The 16,688-nt window shown below is 42.1% G+C and overlaps 1 protein-coding gene across 1 annotated transcript; it reads right to left on the reverse strand.

The window, feature by feature from the left end:
- Window positions 1-8,131: 8,131 nt before the first annotated feature.
- Window positions 8,132-13,710, reverse strand: SMIM20 (small integral membrane protein 20). The gene is made up of 3 exons (XM_066548529.1): window positions 13,563-13,710; window positions 9,857-9,913; window positions 8,132-8,567 (listed from the first exon to the last, which is right to left on the reverse strand). Exons 1-3 carry the CDS (start codon window positions 13,669-13,671, stop codon window positions 8,530-8,532), a joined length of 204 nt encoding a protein of 67 aa, XP_066404626.1. The 5' UTR covers window positions 13,672-13,710; the 3' UTR covers window positions 8,132-8,529.
- Between the last annotated feature and the right edge of the window lie 2,978 nt (window positions 13,711-16,688).

Below are 16,688 nucleotides of genomic sequence, written 5' to 3' on the forward strand. Positions count from 1 at the left end.
GATTAGATGACCTCCAAATGTCATTTCCAGTATATAGTCTGTGATTTTGTGATATGACCGCTCTTGAGACAGCACATCTGTGAAGAAACAATGGAAAGACCTCAGATTTGGGATTGGGGGTTCAATTAGAATTAACATAATCCTGGCAAAGATTTTTGATGACTCTTGTGATCAATGCAATGTAAACACAGTGGAAAAACACTGGACAGATGCCTAACATTCAAAGACTTGTGGGATTGTGCTTTCACTTTGTTTGAGGCAAGGATCTCCTTTCCTGTGAATAATTCCTCTTCAGAAACTCCCTCTCATTTTCTACAACAGCAAATATACAGCAACTACTGTACTAAACATAATATTTCCCCAGATATCCAGAATCTGCAAGTATAAGTGTATGTATTCCTTATTGTATATGAAGTATCACTGTGATGTTTTCTACAACAATACAAGATGGTAAAGCCATTAGAATGATGAGGAAGACTTTCAACATAACAGCTAGCATTCAACAGAGAAATATTCATAGGAAGCTGTCCATAAAGAATACATACTTGGAATATGCAGATGATTTTATGGGCTATCCCCTGCTGTGTTTCAAGAAGAAAAGTTTAATGATAACAGGATAGTCAACACATCAACTAACACTAGAGAGCAGAGGGTAAGACTCCTCTGTCCATCCAGGTAAAATTAGCAAAGCAGACATAAATATTATCATACCTCTTGTATACAGTAGAGGTACATTTTTATAAGTGTTTCGTAAACAAAGGAGGCTATTTACCCGGAACACAATCCTGAAAATTCCAGAAGTTATTTTCAGATAGTTGGGGTCTGATAGCCCTGCTTAGGATCTATTTCAGGACAGAGTGATGAAGATTGTTATACTGTAAGTAGGAACTACAGTTTTTTTCCTTGATTTATCTCAAAAACTGCAGAGGAGAGAAAATTGCTGCATCTTGAAAGAATTAAGTGGTTGAAGCCTCCTATTTATTGTAGATATTGGCCCTAAGAGCCATGTTCCTAAGCAAGGCAGTCCTAAATGTCTCTTTGGAATGAAACTGGTTTTGTGGTTATGCATTTCTATACTACCAGCAGACCACTTAACACGGACACTTCTGGTACTGGAACCGTCGGCCTGCAAACATAGGTAGAAAAAATCATCTAGAAGATGAGAAACTTTCCATAGATTTAGGGCTAGAATTAGAGCTTGGTTGTGAAGATTCATGGTAGTTTCAACAGAAAGTTGCATGCCAACTTATTTTATCTTGGAAGACAGAAAGTAACACAAACAAAACATCTTTTGCTGAGACTTAGAGATGATCAGAATTTTAGCTAGACCATGCCATCACAGGAATATTCCTGAAAAAGGCTGGGCAAAGTGACTGATGGTAAATGGGGCATGAAATGGAATAATGATATCTTTAGAGTTTCTAGGATCCAACAGGGCATACAGATCATAATCCAAATAGCTCCCAAAGGATGTGACACTTCACAAATGAATCACAAAGTGCCATCAGCATCACTCAACTAAAACTGGTGGCACAATTGAAAAATTATATTTTTACCTTTATCTGTGTCTCTTCTGTGATTCCAAAGAATTGAAGCAAAGGGAAACTTTTTATGTTCTTCAAAGCAGTCATTATCTGGTTGGCATGGCTGCCTTGTCAGAGCCTTTCTAAGCAACAGGCACCCAAAGACCTGTGGAAACCAGAACTGGGTGTGAACACTTTTGCACCCCCCTAAATAATTTTGCTAATGAATGCAGATGTGACATTTCACTTAATCACATTTTGTCAATTGGACTTGATCACTGCCTTTCCTCTTCTTCAAGTCTGATGAGTGATGGTTTTTCTGACGAAATAAATCCATCCTTGTGCTCTTGTACTATTTACAGCAATTTTCTACTAGCCAAGCCTGGTTCTTATGAGTCAATAATCAGTGACAAAAGATAGGATGATTATTAACTTCCAAGCTTTTGAAATAAACTGATAGCAGCAAACATCTCTCCTTCCTGCCTGGACTGGGGAGGCAGGTCACTCTCTGATGTCTAGGTACTTCTAACAGAATGGTTAATTTTATGTGCATCACAATGCATTCAAACAGATGGAGCATGAGAATGTCCAGGTACTTCCTTGGAAAACATCTGTCTACCTGTTCTTCTTTCCAGAAAAGTACACAAGAATCATAGCAAACTGTGACATAAAGAAAAGTGGGGACAGTGAAAAGTCCCAAAGTAGAATATGTCAAAGTATTACTTGTATTACCTAATCAGGTAACCAGCTTGTCAACCTGACCAAAATTCAGGGGATATATTCCCTCTGGACTTTAGCAAAGCATTTGGAATGATGTCACATGGGAAACAATTAGTAGCTGCAAGAACTGTGAGCCAAGCATGAAAGTAGCTAAAAGCCGAAATGACAAATGGGAAGTCATTGGCCTGGATGGATTTTACTGGTAGCATTCCTCAAAAGACTGTCCCAGGACAAATTTAACATAACTGTTTGGCACAAAAATTGAAGTATACTAATGAAATTTTCTGATTAAACAACTTGAGAGGCAATGTCAGAGCAAAAGAGTAGCTGGAATGGTAGCTATGGGACAAAATTTAACTGCTAAGTGCAATAAGGAATAAAAAGTTTTTGCAATGAACCAAAAGCTTGCCAACTGAAAGCAACCAGGAGGAACTCTGAGACATATTGCTAGGATTGCCAGACTTCATGTATGGGAATGTGTCACTCATATCCTCACAGTTCCTTACAGGCTCCTTCATTTAGTGGTGTTGCTGGCATTGTTGCTTTGATCCAGAAGCACAGAGAGGTAGGCAGGCAGGCAGCAGAGGCCACAAAATCACACAACCCATGTTAAAAACATACAGAACATGCAAGGAATAGAAATTTCCCAAAGGTTCTTAGGTGGGACATAGGATTTTGGATTGAACCATAAGAAATTCTTTGTTATGTGGAACATCCAGCAAGCCCACATCAGCCACTCACAGGATAACTGTAAGAACCAGAAGAAGACAGAAGCAGACAGGGAAGATACTAAGATTATCTGCTTTCCAGGCTTCAGAGGACTCCTACTGGAGTCCTGCTCATCCAGAAATGGCACAAGTTAGAGTTCTTGTGTGAACCTTCCTCATATCTGTAGATGTGAGGAGTCTACAGCTGGCCTGCCACAGCCACTGGCACCTGAAAATTCATCTAGAATAGATAAGGGAGCAAATACTTCTGGTTATATCCATAGTGGTTTCTCTTCATTCAGAGTGGAAGAATACATTCCTACACTGCATCTGAGCCATCCATTTGTGGGTTTGCTGAGAACTCCTCCCACAGGAATTTCTGAAGCAAAGGGAACACCTTCCTCCCCTACCTTGATTGGCATTGCTGATACTCACTCTTCTGAATTATGGAAAGAAGCTGATAGGAGGCACCTTTCCCTGCAGCCTGGAGCCTAAAAGACACTTTTCAGCATGAGGTCCTTTCCAGCACAAATGATTCTCTGATGTTTGGCCTCTTAAGGTAAGCTAGAACAAAGGACAGCTATACAATTCCTCCTCAGATGCTCTCTTCTCTGATAACCTTTGTCTTGCCTAGGAACTTTCTTTATAAAGGTTTACTTCCAATCTGCTGGGGAGGAAACAGAAAAGAGGTCAAGAGGTATCCCAATTTGCTCTGTGAGCTGCAGAGCCTACATGTCTGTATATGCCAATGGATTTATGTCCTGTGTTCCTCATGCTCCCACTCAACTGAATGCTGTCTCCTCTTCATATCCACCACTCCATTTCCAAGTGCTCCTCTGGGGCTACAGGAGGAACACTGTTCCCAGCAGTATGTCAAGTTTTCTCATCTCCTTTCACTGTGCCCCAATCTCCTCCACTTAGCACCTGTAACTCTTAAAAGGATTACAGTTGTTTTTTTGACATGCCAAGGTCAGAAGGGAGGACCCATTGTTACAGAAAATAAGGGAAATAGCAACTCAAAATATTGAAAACTTCTGAGTCTCAAAAAATTGCTGAGGCAGCTGGACCACCAAAATAAGCTGACCAATTTTCTGCTTTTTTTGTACATCTGTACAAAACATTCACATTGGGTTGAATTTCAACTCATTCATATTTGCAGTTCTTCCAAAAAATATTAGTATTGTGAAAAACAGATGAGTTTTCTGTTTGCCTCCCAAAATATAAAATTTCTATTCTCATAACATAGTATTTCAGCAGTACAAAGATCTGGGAAATTTCATTGCTATTTTCTTTCGGAAAAGATTTTTCAAAACATTTTAAATTTCTGGAACCCAAATATCTGATTCTCACACAAATTCAGATCCATTTTTCCTAACCTTGAAGAAAACTTCTCAGACGAGAAATGTTCTCTAGAGCATCAAGAAACCCCACACTTCTGTATTTACCTTCAATTGCAAAGAAGGGGAGCACTACTTATGCTATTTTACAGATGGAACTGAAGCTCAAAGGCTAAATTACTTACCTGCTGCCAGACAAAAGCGTGGTGGAATATGGAACTGACTACAACAGTCCTATTTTCCAAGACAGTGCCTTAAACTGCACCATTTTTCCTGCAAGGCCCACACTGTCTGCACGATGGAAAGAGAGACCTCGGACCACAGTCCAACCTAAGCTTTGACCTGAACTTTGTGTTTTGCTCTCACCTCTTGCAAATTGTCCACACAGAAAGAGTGTATATTCCACAGTACTTTCTCAGAAGCTGGAGAATAATTTCCTTCCACTAGCAAACATACTTTCTGGGTTGTGTGGCACAACAGAAAAAGCCAATACAGCTTTTCATTTACTGCTGCATCTGCATGTTAACATGAAGGTCAGTAGGAATGTACACAATAGAAAGAAAATGAGTAGTTAATTATTGCTAGACTCCAAGAAGGGAAAACACATGCTTTAATTTGGTTTAGAAAGGAGCAAAACATGAGAACTGCTTCTTCTGGGCTGCTTTTTCATAGGAGGGCATACGTAGAGTAAAATTCACAATAACTGGAAGGTATTTGATATGCTTTGAGTATCACAGATAAAAAATCCCCTCTCATCATTTGGCATAATCTCAATTAATAATTACAATATTCAGCAAGAAAAATCCCACTTGATTTTTTTCAAAATCCCATGGGATTTTTTTTTGCTGAATATTATACTCATTTATTGAGATTGTTCCTTTTCCCACATGTGTATAATCTGGCAATTTGCTCATATCTTTTGCCATATTTATTCCTTCTCATGTGTTTGTACTTGAGGTTTTCATTGCATCATCAACAATCTGCAGTGCTTCAAAACTAAAATGTGTTTAGACCAAAATGCTAGATTTGCTCTTTATGGAACAAGTTTTAATAATTTCAAAACATCAGCATGCAACAGGCCAAAACCTAGTACAACCAGTTTCTCTTGGGACGTTAAACCACTGTTTAAAACTTTCCTTCAGTCCTTCAAGGGCTGAAGGTGTATTTGCTGTTCACCATCCAGCTATAATAAATAAGCAAAATGCATTCATGTAACAGGATAGAGATAACTGCTTTAATAATATTCTAAGGCATTTTTACCAATCAGAACAACTTGGCCCAAACTAGGAAATTTAGTTGCTCTGCAGAATGCAGGCCTAGTCTCTCCCAGTCACCAAATTAATAGTAGTTGGAGGTTATGAAAGTGGTGAAGAGCTCTTACTTCCAGAGCAAGGTAAGAGTCCTGGAGAGCAAAGCTCACTACATTGAACTTCACTGGTACTGGGTACCTGGAAGAAGAGGCTTACGTCAAACATCCATGAGCAGAACAAAGCATTGTCTCAAAGCCAGCTGCAGGACTAGAACCGAACACAGGAGAACTGGGCAAGTCTCCAGGCAACTGGCACATGCCAGAGCAATCAGAACATTTCAGTGTAAATTCTGGGTAACTATTGCAGTACATACCTTGTTGGTTTTATCCAGACAGAATAGCAAAAATCTGAAAAAGACATTCACTATCCCAATGCTTCAAAGCCATGGTCCATCAGCCCACTTTATTAGGTGGAACATGAGTGGGAAGTGATGCTCATTAATACCAATGTACACCATTTTTAGAGTTTAGATTCACTTCAGTAGTGTTCAACTGATATAAACTGCTGTAAATTCTGTACAAATGGGCAATTACAAAACTTACCAAGCTTTTCTGCACCAGAAGGAATCTGTGAACATGACCAACATGACCAATGTTTAGTTCTATAAATGCTAAATAACTGAGTTCAGGTACTCAAATGTTTTGCAACATTTAGGTAATATGAAGGCAAAATGCTCAGCACCTGCCACCAGCAGCCACTGCTCAGAAGCCATCTAACATTTTTCTAGGCAAGACCAGACTCAGCAAATTGCTCAACTTCACAAAGTAAATGAGTAGCAGAAATTGTCTTATCTCTTAACCCCAAACTAAGTAATTTCACATTCTCTGTCACATCATTTATACTGATGGTTCCACACTACCATGATTTATGATTTTTAAAGCATTTGTGTCACCAAGTGACAGAAGCTGCATAATGGAGAAATCCAGAAATTCCCACATTCTCTGAAAAATCTTTGGTTTGCAGCTTGTCAGTTATAGATGGAGTATCTAAACTATGTTCTATAGATGGAGCATTTCAGCAGTTTTATTTTCATTGAGGAGGTATTGTAGATGAAAGAACTTTGCTGAAATGGTCTGATGCATGTTTTGTTCAAGAAAACCAAAAACCTAAGGCTCCCTCATTTCTGCAGTCTCACTGAAGAAAGGTTTAAATTATAAAAACTTCTTTTTCAGCTCTATTCTTGTTTTCACAGCAAACACTCAATTAGCTTTGTGACAATGTTGTACTGTTCTAGATAATGAAACTTCAAACTGAAAGAGGGTGGGTTTAGATGAGATATGATGACATTGTTCTTTACTGTGAGGGTGATGAGGCACTGGAACAGGTAGCTCTGAGAAGCTGTGGGTGCCTGGAAGTGTTCTAAGCCAAGCTGGATGGGGCCCTGAGCAGTCTGGTCTATTGGAAGGTGTTCCAGCTCATGGCAGCAGGGTTGGAACTGATGCCCCAAGTTTTAGCTTTTGTATTTTCCAGATTCTGTACTGCCTTAGAGTATAACTCAGAACTTCATATGAAGTGTTAGCAAGTTCTCTTCACAGTTTAGTTAGGCAAAACAATCCTTTTCCAGCCTGAGAACCAAGGACACTTCAGGCCCAAAAAGTGTAAACAGCAAATTGAAGAAAGCAATTTGGGAGGATGGGACTTCTTAACTGAAGCTGTAATTGGACAATTAACCCCAATATGCAAATGGACCAAAACCTATAAAAGTGTGAAAACTCAGACCAGGCATCCATCTTGGGTGGAGGCACAGCCAGGCTCTTGTACTGCCCAAGGTGTATCCTTTGAAGGCCTTTTAATACCTACTTTATTCCTTTAACTCTGTCTAGCCTCTGTTCCAGGTAGCCTCTCAAGGCATCAGAACTAGATGAGCCTTAAGGTGCCTTCCAACCCAAACCAATCTATGATCCCTACAGTGAATGGGTACACTCACTCTGGCTCCAAACATCAAGCAAAATGACCTGAGAACCCGAAGGAATCAAACATGGCCACATTTTACCAACAAGCAAACAGAAAATATTCTAATGCTTAGAGTGATAATAGAAGACTAAATAAAAACTAACTCATAGGAGGAGAGGTGTGTCTGAGTGGGAGAGTAATGACAATGACAGGCAGAAATAGAATAGCAAGTAGCAGAACAGCAGTTTGGAAAGTAACACTGTAAAGATGGAGTCTTTCATCTGTTGTCCTATAACAGTGTGTGATGTCCAAAAAGATGACAAACATCTGCTAACATTAGGAATAACACTCTGCCCATACATTTTTCAACACATACAGAATCCTGCAATGATCTTTAAAATGTTGTGTGTCATAATTCTACTTACTTAACTACATTAATTTTATCCAAGTTGAGTCTATTTTGCCTACAAAAGTAACTGAGAAATCTCCTTGTGTTTATCCAGACCCACGGGCTCTGTTACTCTATTTACTCCCCTTGTCCACTGGAGGAGAAGGAGTAAGAATGCCCAGGGGGACACACCTGACAGGCAACCAAGGCACTTTCCACACACACTTGCAAAACAATGAAAAAAAAGTACAAATTGGTTTAAATTTTTTAATGTACAAATTTACATTCACCATGTTGTAACTTTCAAACTAGGGAGGAAATTGCAGCAGTCTGCATGATTTATTCTATCCATAATTTACAAGTGTACAGATTAGAAGAAAATCCTTTTTCCTTTTCTCAAGGAAATAAGTATTTCATGTCTATACTCAATAATCATTCAGCTTTCTAACAGGCTGTGAGCTATGCACCAGCATTCTCAAAACTAGCATGTTTTTATCTCTTGGGATTCCAACCAGTAGCCTTTGTTGCTCCTCATGTGCCCACACAGCATATTCAGAATTCTGCTCCAGCGACACCTAAAGACACACTTCAGTGAAAGAAGCAGCAGCTGAAGATGTCCATCTTCAGTTCTGCAATCCACCCAGCTGCCAATTACTTTCTTCCAAATGGATCCGACCACACTTTTAACCCTACAAATCAAACATCAGAATAGCAGCAGTTGATAATTTAGACTGTTGGAGAAAAAAACAAACAGGTCTGCTACTCCAGCTTTGTGTATTATAAACAATGAAAGAAGACAACAATTTCCACACTGAATTTGCACCTCTGCTTAAACTTGCAAAAATATACAGAATAACAACCTCATCTTGATCTTACACTTCAGATAATGGAAAAATCTATGACATTCATAGGCAAGGTGTTCTAAAATTGTTGGATCATTTAGAATTGCACCTTACACTTAAATTTGTCTAGGTTTCCTTTTCAACTAATGGACTTCGTAACTCATCAGCAGCTAAATTCAGATGAAAAGGAGAACTTACACAAAGAAGAACTGGTCATTAAGTACCTGCATCTTGGATAAATGAGCCAGTCCAGTCCTCTTGAATGTTTAGTAAAAAAGACAGGTTTACAAGACCTCTATTTCACAATACCCTTCCTACTTCTCTTCAGCATTTCCTCCACTTCCCTGGAAAGCAAGTCCTGCAGTAATGATCTAAACAATGCGTGTAATAAGATCATGGCTTTAATCCTGTTTGATTTTCACCTGCTGCTGACATTAGGCTTTTTCAAAAACAAAAATACCCTTTAACATATTCAGATATTACATGTTTCATCAAGACAGGCACTCTCACATCTTTAATCAAGAAATACCAGCCTTGATTTAACACTCCATTTAACATTATAAAAAAATGAACTATCAAGGCTAGTCTGCTATACTTGAATTTTACTTCCCTCACATGCTTTTCTAAGCCTTCCACTGTCAGCAGCAAGGATCCAAAAGCTATTAGCACTGCATTCCAAATTTTCCTTCACATGTAGTGGACTTCTGCATGGCCCATCCATCCATGAAGCCAGAAGGCACTGCTGAAGTGCTGATGAACTGTGTTTCAGCAGAGTTTGGTATTCCACAAAATTAGGGTGCAACATTGTTCTTTATAGCTACAGCTCAGCCTATCCATGGTTCTTGCTCACTCTGAGCTGGTTCAGAAGTGGAAACTGGCCTCTATTTAATAAAGTGTGAAGACAACAGAAATTTTGCAACTTATTTGGCCAGTTAAGTCACTTTAAGATGAGTTTCATTAAAACCATAATTTTTCAGTGAGGAATTAGCCTGAAAAAATAATTTAATGGCAAGTTTATTAAATATGCTTTCACTGAATGTATTCTTCACTGTATTATTTAAATCCATATAAATACTGAGGCCTTACTTCAAGAGAATCTTTAAAACAATTGATGCAAACACATAAACCAAGTGTACCTGCAGGCTGAATATCCTCTTGAACAATACCAGCTCGGTTTATTGACTGCTCATTCTCTGGAAAACAGAACAGAAAGGACACTACTAAAAAAAAGAAAATACCAGATAACTTGATTGCACCCAATAAAATAATCTTGAAAATTTTATTAATTTGAGATGCTTCACAGTAAAATTTGGTTTAGTATCTACCTACAAGTATCTACCTACAAAATGCAAATGTAGTCTTCCTACTTCACTGAGAAATCAATAGCTAGTCTGTTTTGAGAGATTACAAACAACAAGATAATCATCCTCAAACAATGCCTACTGTTTAATACAGATGCCAAAACACCTGCCATGGTCCCAGCACTTAAGGAATGACCAGTACTTTTAGAAGCTCATTCATATGCTCAACATAAAACTAGTCAAAGTATTTTTTTTCTTTTGGGCAACTCCTGTTTTCAAGACCTGAAAGATCTTGCAAACAGATTTCATAACGGTACCTACAAAATTACTGCTTGTAAACTTTGTGAAATTCAGCATCTGAGGGATATTTTCCCATACACTGGGCCTGTCTCAGGCTTTTCTTTTTTTTTTGAATGATTCAACCACTTCCACATAGAGAAATGGAGAAAACTATACTACTTCCCTTACTAAGTGCCCCTCCTTTTTTTCTATTTCCAGTCACGCACTTCACCACCACATTGCTACTCTGAAGCAGGAAGTCAAAGCTCAGGTGGATTCACCTTTTGCCCCCACCACTGAACTTTTGGAGGCCTTTAAACCTGCAGGGTGCACATTCCCAAAGGAAGCTCAGAAATAAGCTCACCTTAAAACTGGTATTTTTCATTACCCTACCTCACTGGGAATGCACTGGCACTACATGTTACCAGGCTGGTTAGGTACAAGCCTAATGCTACTGGAGACTTGCAGTATATCACAGTAATTGATTCTCCCTGCAAGGGGACAGGCACTAGAGGCACATCCAGGTTCTCCCATTCTGTTCACTGAGCACTGTAATTCCATTTCATCCTTTTTAGCAGACAAAATCACGGGGACTTGTCTAATTTCAAAGGAAAAGGCACAAAATCCAGAAGGGGAGAACAGAATAGATTAGGGCAACAAAGGAGACTTCCTGTAGGACATGAAGGAAAACGATATTCAGTCTTGAGTAGAAACTTGGATTAGAAGAGAGGCAGGAAAAACATGAACCAATCTGAGAGTTCTGGGGACACACTTGGGTTGAACAGCAGGAGCTGTTAACTGGTCAGGCAAAGAAACCTGTGCAAAAACTTAAGAGATGATAAATACACAGATAGGACACAGAACAGTCAATAAGAAGACAGCTGGGCCTGCAAACAACTTGGAAGACAGGTAAGACAGAAAAGAACAACAAGGAAGATTCAGTCTTGGTGACAGGAGAGCCACCTCCCAGGATGGGGAAGAAACAGTCTCACAATTCAGAAAATCAGGCAATCTCTGAAAATGTCACAAAGAGCAGCTCTCAAGCCACTGTTTTAGTTAATCCATCTGGAAAAGGCCTGTGCTGACGGCCTCAAAGTTTCATCATTGCCACTAAACTGCAGTCATTTTTAAAACTAGATACAGGCAAGAAAATATTAGAAACAGCAAAGCCAAAAAACTGAAGTACTAAAACCCTAGAGAATTATAACATTTCTGTATAAAATTAGGTCAAACTCCTTTGTGCATAATTTACCGTTCATATCAACAATTTGATTATATACAGTTTTTCCAAGTAGCTTTCATCTTGTTTGTTAAACTGCTAGGAACTTCTCTGAAGATGTTTTGAGAATTGTGCAGTAAAGTCTTCTTCCAGAACGTTAATGTACTTCACTTGTATAGAATTTGGGAGATACACAAGAAAAACAAGAGTGAAGAAAGAAAAGACAGCACTTCATGTTTACATAGTTCAATGTCACTCCGGGTAACTCATATTCATTCTTGCCTTTTGCATGATTATTCTGTGATGCTAATCAGAACACCTAATTTTTGGGACACAGCATCACCAAACACAGAAATACTGAGCATTCTCCCAGAGCTCAAGCCAACAGAGGGCAGGAGCTTCTAGAGAAGTTGTCATACAGCTGACTGTACTCACAAAATCCTCTGTACTCCAAAGGTTAAATACTTGGGTTCAAACACCACAACTGTGATCTTGCCTCAAGTATTGTGATAACAAATGCTAGTGCCTCTCATACTGCAGTGATGATCAAGAAAAGCTCCTTAGAAATGAATAAAGGTGATATCAGATGGAGATTCAGCACCAAGCAGTAAGTTTAGAATCAGGTATCAAATCATAAGTTTGTGCACTTGCTAACTGTGCATCAATTCAATAATTCTATGTCCTAAATAGAAATTAAAAATCCCTAAACTGATTGAAAACATCTACTCACATAATTCATAAGTACAAAGGAGGACATAGCTCCACTAGTTCTGTCCTTTGCTTACTGCCAAGACACATTTCAAATATAGTATTTTTGGAAAGTATAGCATAAGCAAAAAAATTTAGTTATAATGTTTTCAAAGGAAACACAGAGTAGGAAACATAATTGTAGGAAGTTTCACAAACATAGTATCCTTGAATAAAAACTTGCTTGTAAGTTAAATTTTCCTTGACCTTTGATGCCAGGCCAAAGCCTCTCCAATAAAACCATTAGGTTTGTTATCCTTTTTTCTTTTTCCTTCCTAGAAATCTTCAGTTCTCTTGGCAGATTAACCACACATATCTTCACAGTATCGGCTTGCTTAGTCTCATAAAAATTCAAGTGGGGGTGCAAGGCTGGTTGTACCAGCACTTTCCCCCCATTTCCTTCATCTCACAGAAGTTGAGGAGGAGTAATGGGTGCTCCCCCTATAGAGCACCAGCCTGGAGCTGCTCAGGCTTCACACCTGGAGCTGCAGCTGCCTTCGGGGCTTGGCAGGTTTTCCTGGCAGGAAAGTGGGATTTTCCTCAGGAGTCAGTTTCAGAGACTCTGCAGACGGAGACCAGTTCTAGCAAATCATCACAACTGGCTGCCAAGTTTTAAGTTAGATTTTCAAATGCAGCTGGAAAACAGAACTCGAACAGCTCATAGAATCATTGAACAGTCTGGGATGAAAGGGACCTTTAAAGGTCATCTAGTCCACCTCTCCTCACTGAGCTGGGATATCTTCAGCTAGATCAAGTTGCTTAGAGCCCTGTCCAACCTGATCTTGAATGTTTCCAGGGATGGGACACCCACCACTCCTCTGGGCAATATGTTCTAGTGGTTCATCACCACCATCATAAATGTATTCCTTCTATTTACTCTGTTATGTCAAAACCATTACCTCTAGTCCTATTGCAACAGGGCCTACTAAAAAGCCTACCCCAACTTTCTTACAAGCTCTCTTCAAGTATTCTACAAGGTTTTTCTGAAGCCTTCTCTTCTCCAGGCTGAAGAACCGCAACTCCCTCAGCCTTTCTGCATGGGAGAGGCTCCATCTCTCTGATCTCAATTTCTTCAACTGCGTCTCAATCCTCTAAGGAGCAGCTGAAAGATGTTCGTGCTGGCCAATAATTTGAAATAAGAGCAACGGCGAGCTGTATTATTTTAGTTTTCAGGTGTCTCCTAGACGAGCAGAAAGCCCCTGGGGAGTCACTCGCCGAGCAGCAGCCCCGCATTCCCCCAAGGCCGGGCACAGACCGGGCCATGGCCCAGCCAGCTCTCCCCGCGCACGGACTCACTGTACTCCTCCGGCAGCAGCAGCGGCCGGAAATAAATGGGGTAGAAGGCGGCTCCCACCATGGCCACGAAGGCGCCGAAGATGCCGATCGTGCGGGACAGCGCGGCCATGGCCGGGCGGACGCGGCGCGGGGCCTGCGCGGGGCCTTCCGGGGCACGGCCCGGCCCGCCGGGAGAGCGCCCCCGCGCGGCCGGCGGGGCGCAGCGCGGGCACGGGGCCGGTGCGGTCGGGCTGCCAGCCCGGCCCGGGCAGCCCGAGACGATGCGCCCCAGTCCCGCCGCCCCGCCCTAAAGCGCCTCGCCCGGCAGCGGGAGCTGTCCCGGCCCGGGACCGCGCCGGCAGCGCAGCGCCGAGGCGGGAGAGCGGGGGCGGCCGCGGAGCCGCCAAGGGAGTGGGCGGGCACGGCCCTGCACGGGGATCCCTCCCGGGCCGCCGCCCGGCGCCTACTGTACGGAGCTGCCAGAAGCCGCCAAGGAGCTGCGCAGCACGGCCGGAGCTCGGCGTCTTCTGGCCCAGCCCCTCCGCACCTGCGGCGGCGGAGCGGGGCCCTGCCCTGCCCTGCCCTGCCAGGGCGGCGGCCCCTCCTCCAGGAAGCCGGATCTGCCGCATCCTTGTCGCCGGGCCGGCCGCGCAGTCCCTGCCGCGCTGGGCACCGCCGCAGCAGCAGCAGCAGCAGCATGCGGCCCCCGGCCGAGCCCCGCCGCGCCCCTCCGCTGCTCCTCGTCCTCCTCACGGTGAGTGCCGCCGGCCCCGCACCTGCCCCCGCGGACCCAGCCCGGGCAGGGCCGGCCCGTGCGGGGCCGCGGGTCGTTCCCGCAAGGCGGAGGGAGCCGAGCCCGGGTCCGGCGGGGCTCGGGGGCTCGGGCCGGGGCTGCCCCTCGGAGCCCGCCCCGGCTGTCCGGCCTGGCTCCGCGCCCCCTGCCAGCCCCGCGGTTACTGGGGCCTGGCTTACTGAGCTGGGGACGCCGAGCCGTCACAGCCAAGCGTTGGGCTTTCTGCCCTGGCTGACGATAAACTTCTAGAGTGGGAAAAATGGGGAGGCCTTTGACATCTGCGTACAGATGAACGACTGAACATAGTGCTGCACTGGCTTATGGAAATAAGTGTGGTTTAGGGCCAGTTACTAAACTACTTTTTCATCTTTTCTGTTGCTAAGCGTAAGTTGTGGTCAAAGTGTTTGTGTGCCTGTACCATGTTGGTGCTGATGGAGAGCAGCAGATTAACACCCTTTTTTGTCATGTCTTCTTTTCACACATCGTAAAATGTAGCATGACGTGTTGGACATTTGCAGGTGAAGAACTGCAGTTATCTTCAGGTTTTGTGCAAACAGATGCAGGTTTCATAGGGTTTTGTGGAATTTCTGCAGATCTGAACTCATGGAGGGTCCTGTTGAGACCTCCAGCAAATGAAAGAATACTTGCTCAATCATTTCTGTATTATTACACTACTGAAAATGTTCAGTTTCCTAATGCTTGCAGTATTTGCCTCCCACATTGATTTTTATCCCAAGATCTGATGGGATGACTTGGGCTTATTCATTCAGATTCCGCAGGATTTAAGAAAAGGAAAAAAAAACCAAAAACATTTACAGCTTTAATGGCTAAGTTACCCTCCACAACAAAACCTTTATGTCTGTCTTGTTGAACTTTGCCTGGTTCATGATAATATTTTGAATCAGCGTAGTTGGCCTCTTTAGCATGCTGGAAAACTTTTATATTTAAGTCTCATAATCACACTCAATGTGTAATCTTTTCATCTTTGTTCTTTCTCAGAGGTGATGCACATTTACCTCTGCCTTGTCTGATATAACAGGAAGGGAAGAGGCTTCCTTACCAAGCAGGAACATTGAGATGATACACACTCTGTGCACTGTGTAGTGGTAACAGAGACTTGGCCATGGTCTGGAGGTTTATGGTCTGCAGTCTCTGCCAGGTCTCCATCATATGGGGTTGCTCAGGGTTCTTTGCTCCATGCTGTTTACTGGATGAGCCTCCAGAAGGGTTAGTTAGGTGGAATGTAACAGCAGACTCAAATACACTTCATGCATTTTGGCAGCACGGGCCTCAAGTAATACCCAGGGACCAAAGCATGCAAAGTAAAATGGGGAGCCATTTAGCAGATTGGGCACTACAGGAAAGGCACTAGATCAGCAGAGCTGAAGCTAAACTTAGGCATCAGCAATTGTGTTGCATTGTGCTTAAGTGCTCTAGGAACATCATAGAAACTGTTCTGCAAAGCCCTGGCTTTGGGTTTGAAAGCTTACTGCTTTGGGATCCCCCACCACAAAGTTTCTGCCATTCACTGGAATTCAGATGGACATATTCATACACTGCTGCATCTTTGTTAATGAACTGTGCCAGACCCAAGCTGTCCTTGCTGGAGTCTAGTTCCCATTGCTCTGTGCTGGATAACCACTGAGAAAACTGAGAGCTGGCTGTGTGTGTTTTGACAGTAAGTGTGTGTGGTAAGCACACATTAGCACCCCTATGCTTTTTAGTATCTACCTGGTAGACTTTTGCATCTTGTGATAATGATATGGCATTGTGTTCATAGTATATTACCATCTTCCTCATGACACAGCACCCTTATCACAAAGATTAAGCTACTTACAAGTACTCTTTATTGTAAGATCAAGAAATATTAATTAAAACCATCAAATACAAGAGGTTTAGGATAATTTGTTGCTGCAGCTATGAGCTTTTAATACTTTTAAACCAAAGAAGAATTGTGTTGGAAATGTAAAAGAATAGTATCTTTTGTGAAGTGAAGCTCTGAAAGGTACTCAAATTAGTATTAAAATGAAGGCTCTCTCCTCAACTTTTGTCTTAGTATTTGTGTACATGTGTTATTCCAGCATATGATAGACACCATACCATGTGTTCCAATGGACACCAACCTCCTATTGCTATTCCTTTTTTAGCCCCTTCAGTTTGCCTAGTTTTGACAATATAAAATCACAGAATATTCTGAGTTGGAAGGGACCCACAAGGATCATTGAGGCCAACTCTAAGTGAATGGCCCATAAAGGGATCAAACACACAACCTTGGCATTATTAGCACGGTACTCTAACCAATATGCATTTTGTGGAGTGGGAGATAAGGCAGAGAGGAAGGCTGTCACTCTCAT

This window comes from Molothrus aeneus, chromosome 4, assembly GCF_037042795.1.
Source record: "Molothrus aeneus isolate 106 chromosome 4, BPBGC_Maene_1.0, whole genome shotgun sequence".
NCBI lineage: Eukaryota > Metazoa > Chordata > Aves > Passeriformes > Icteridae > Molothrus > Molothrus aeneus.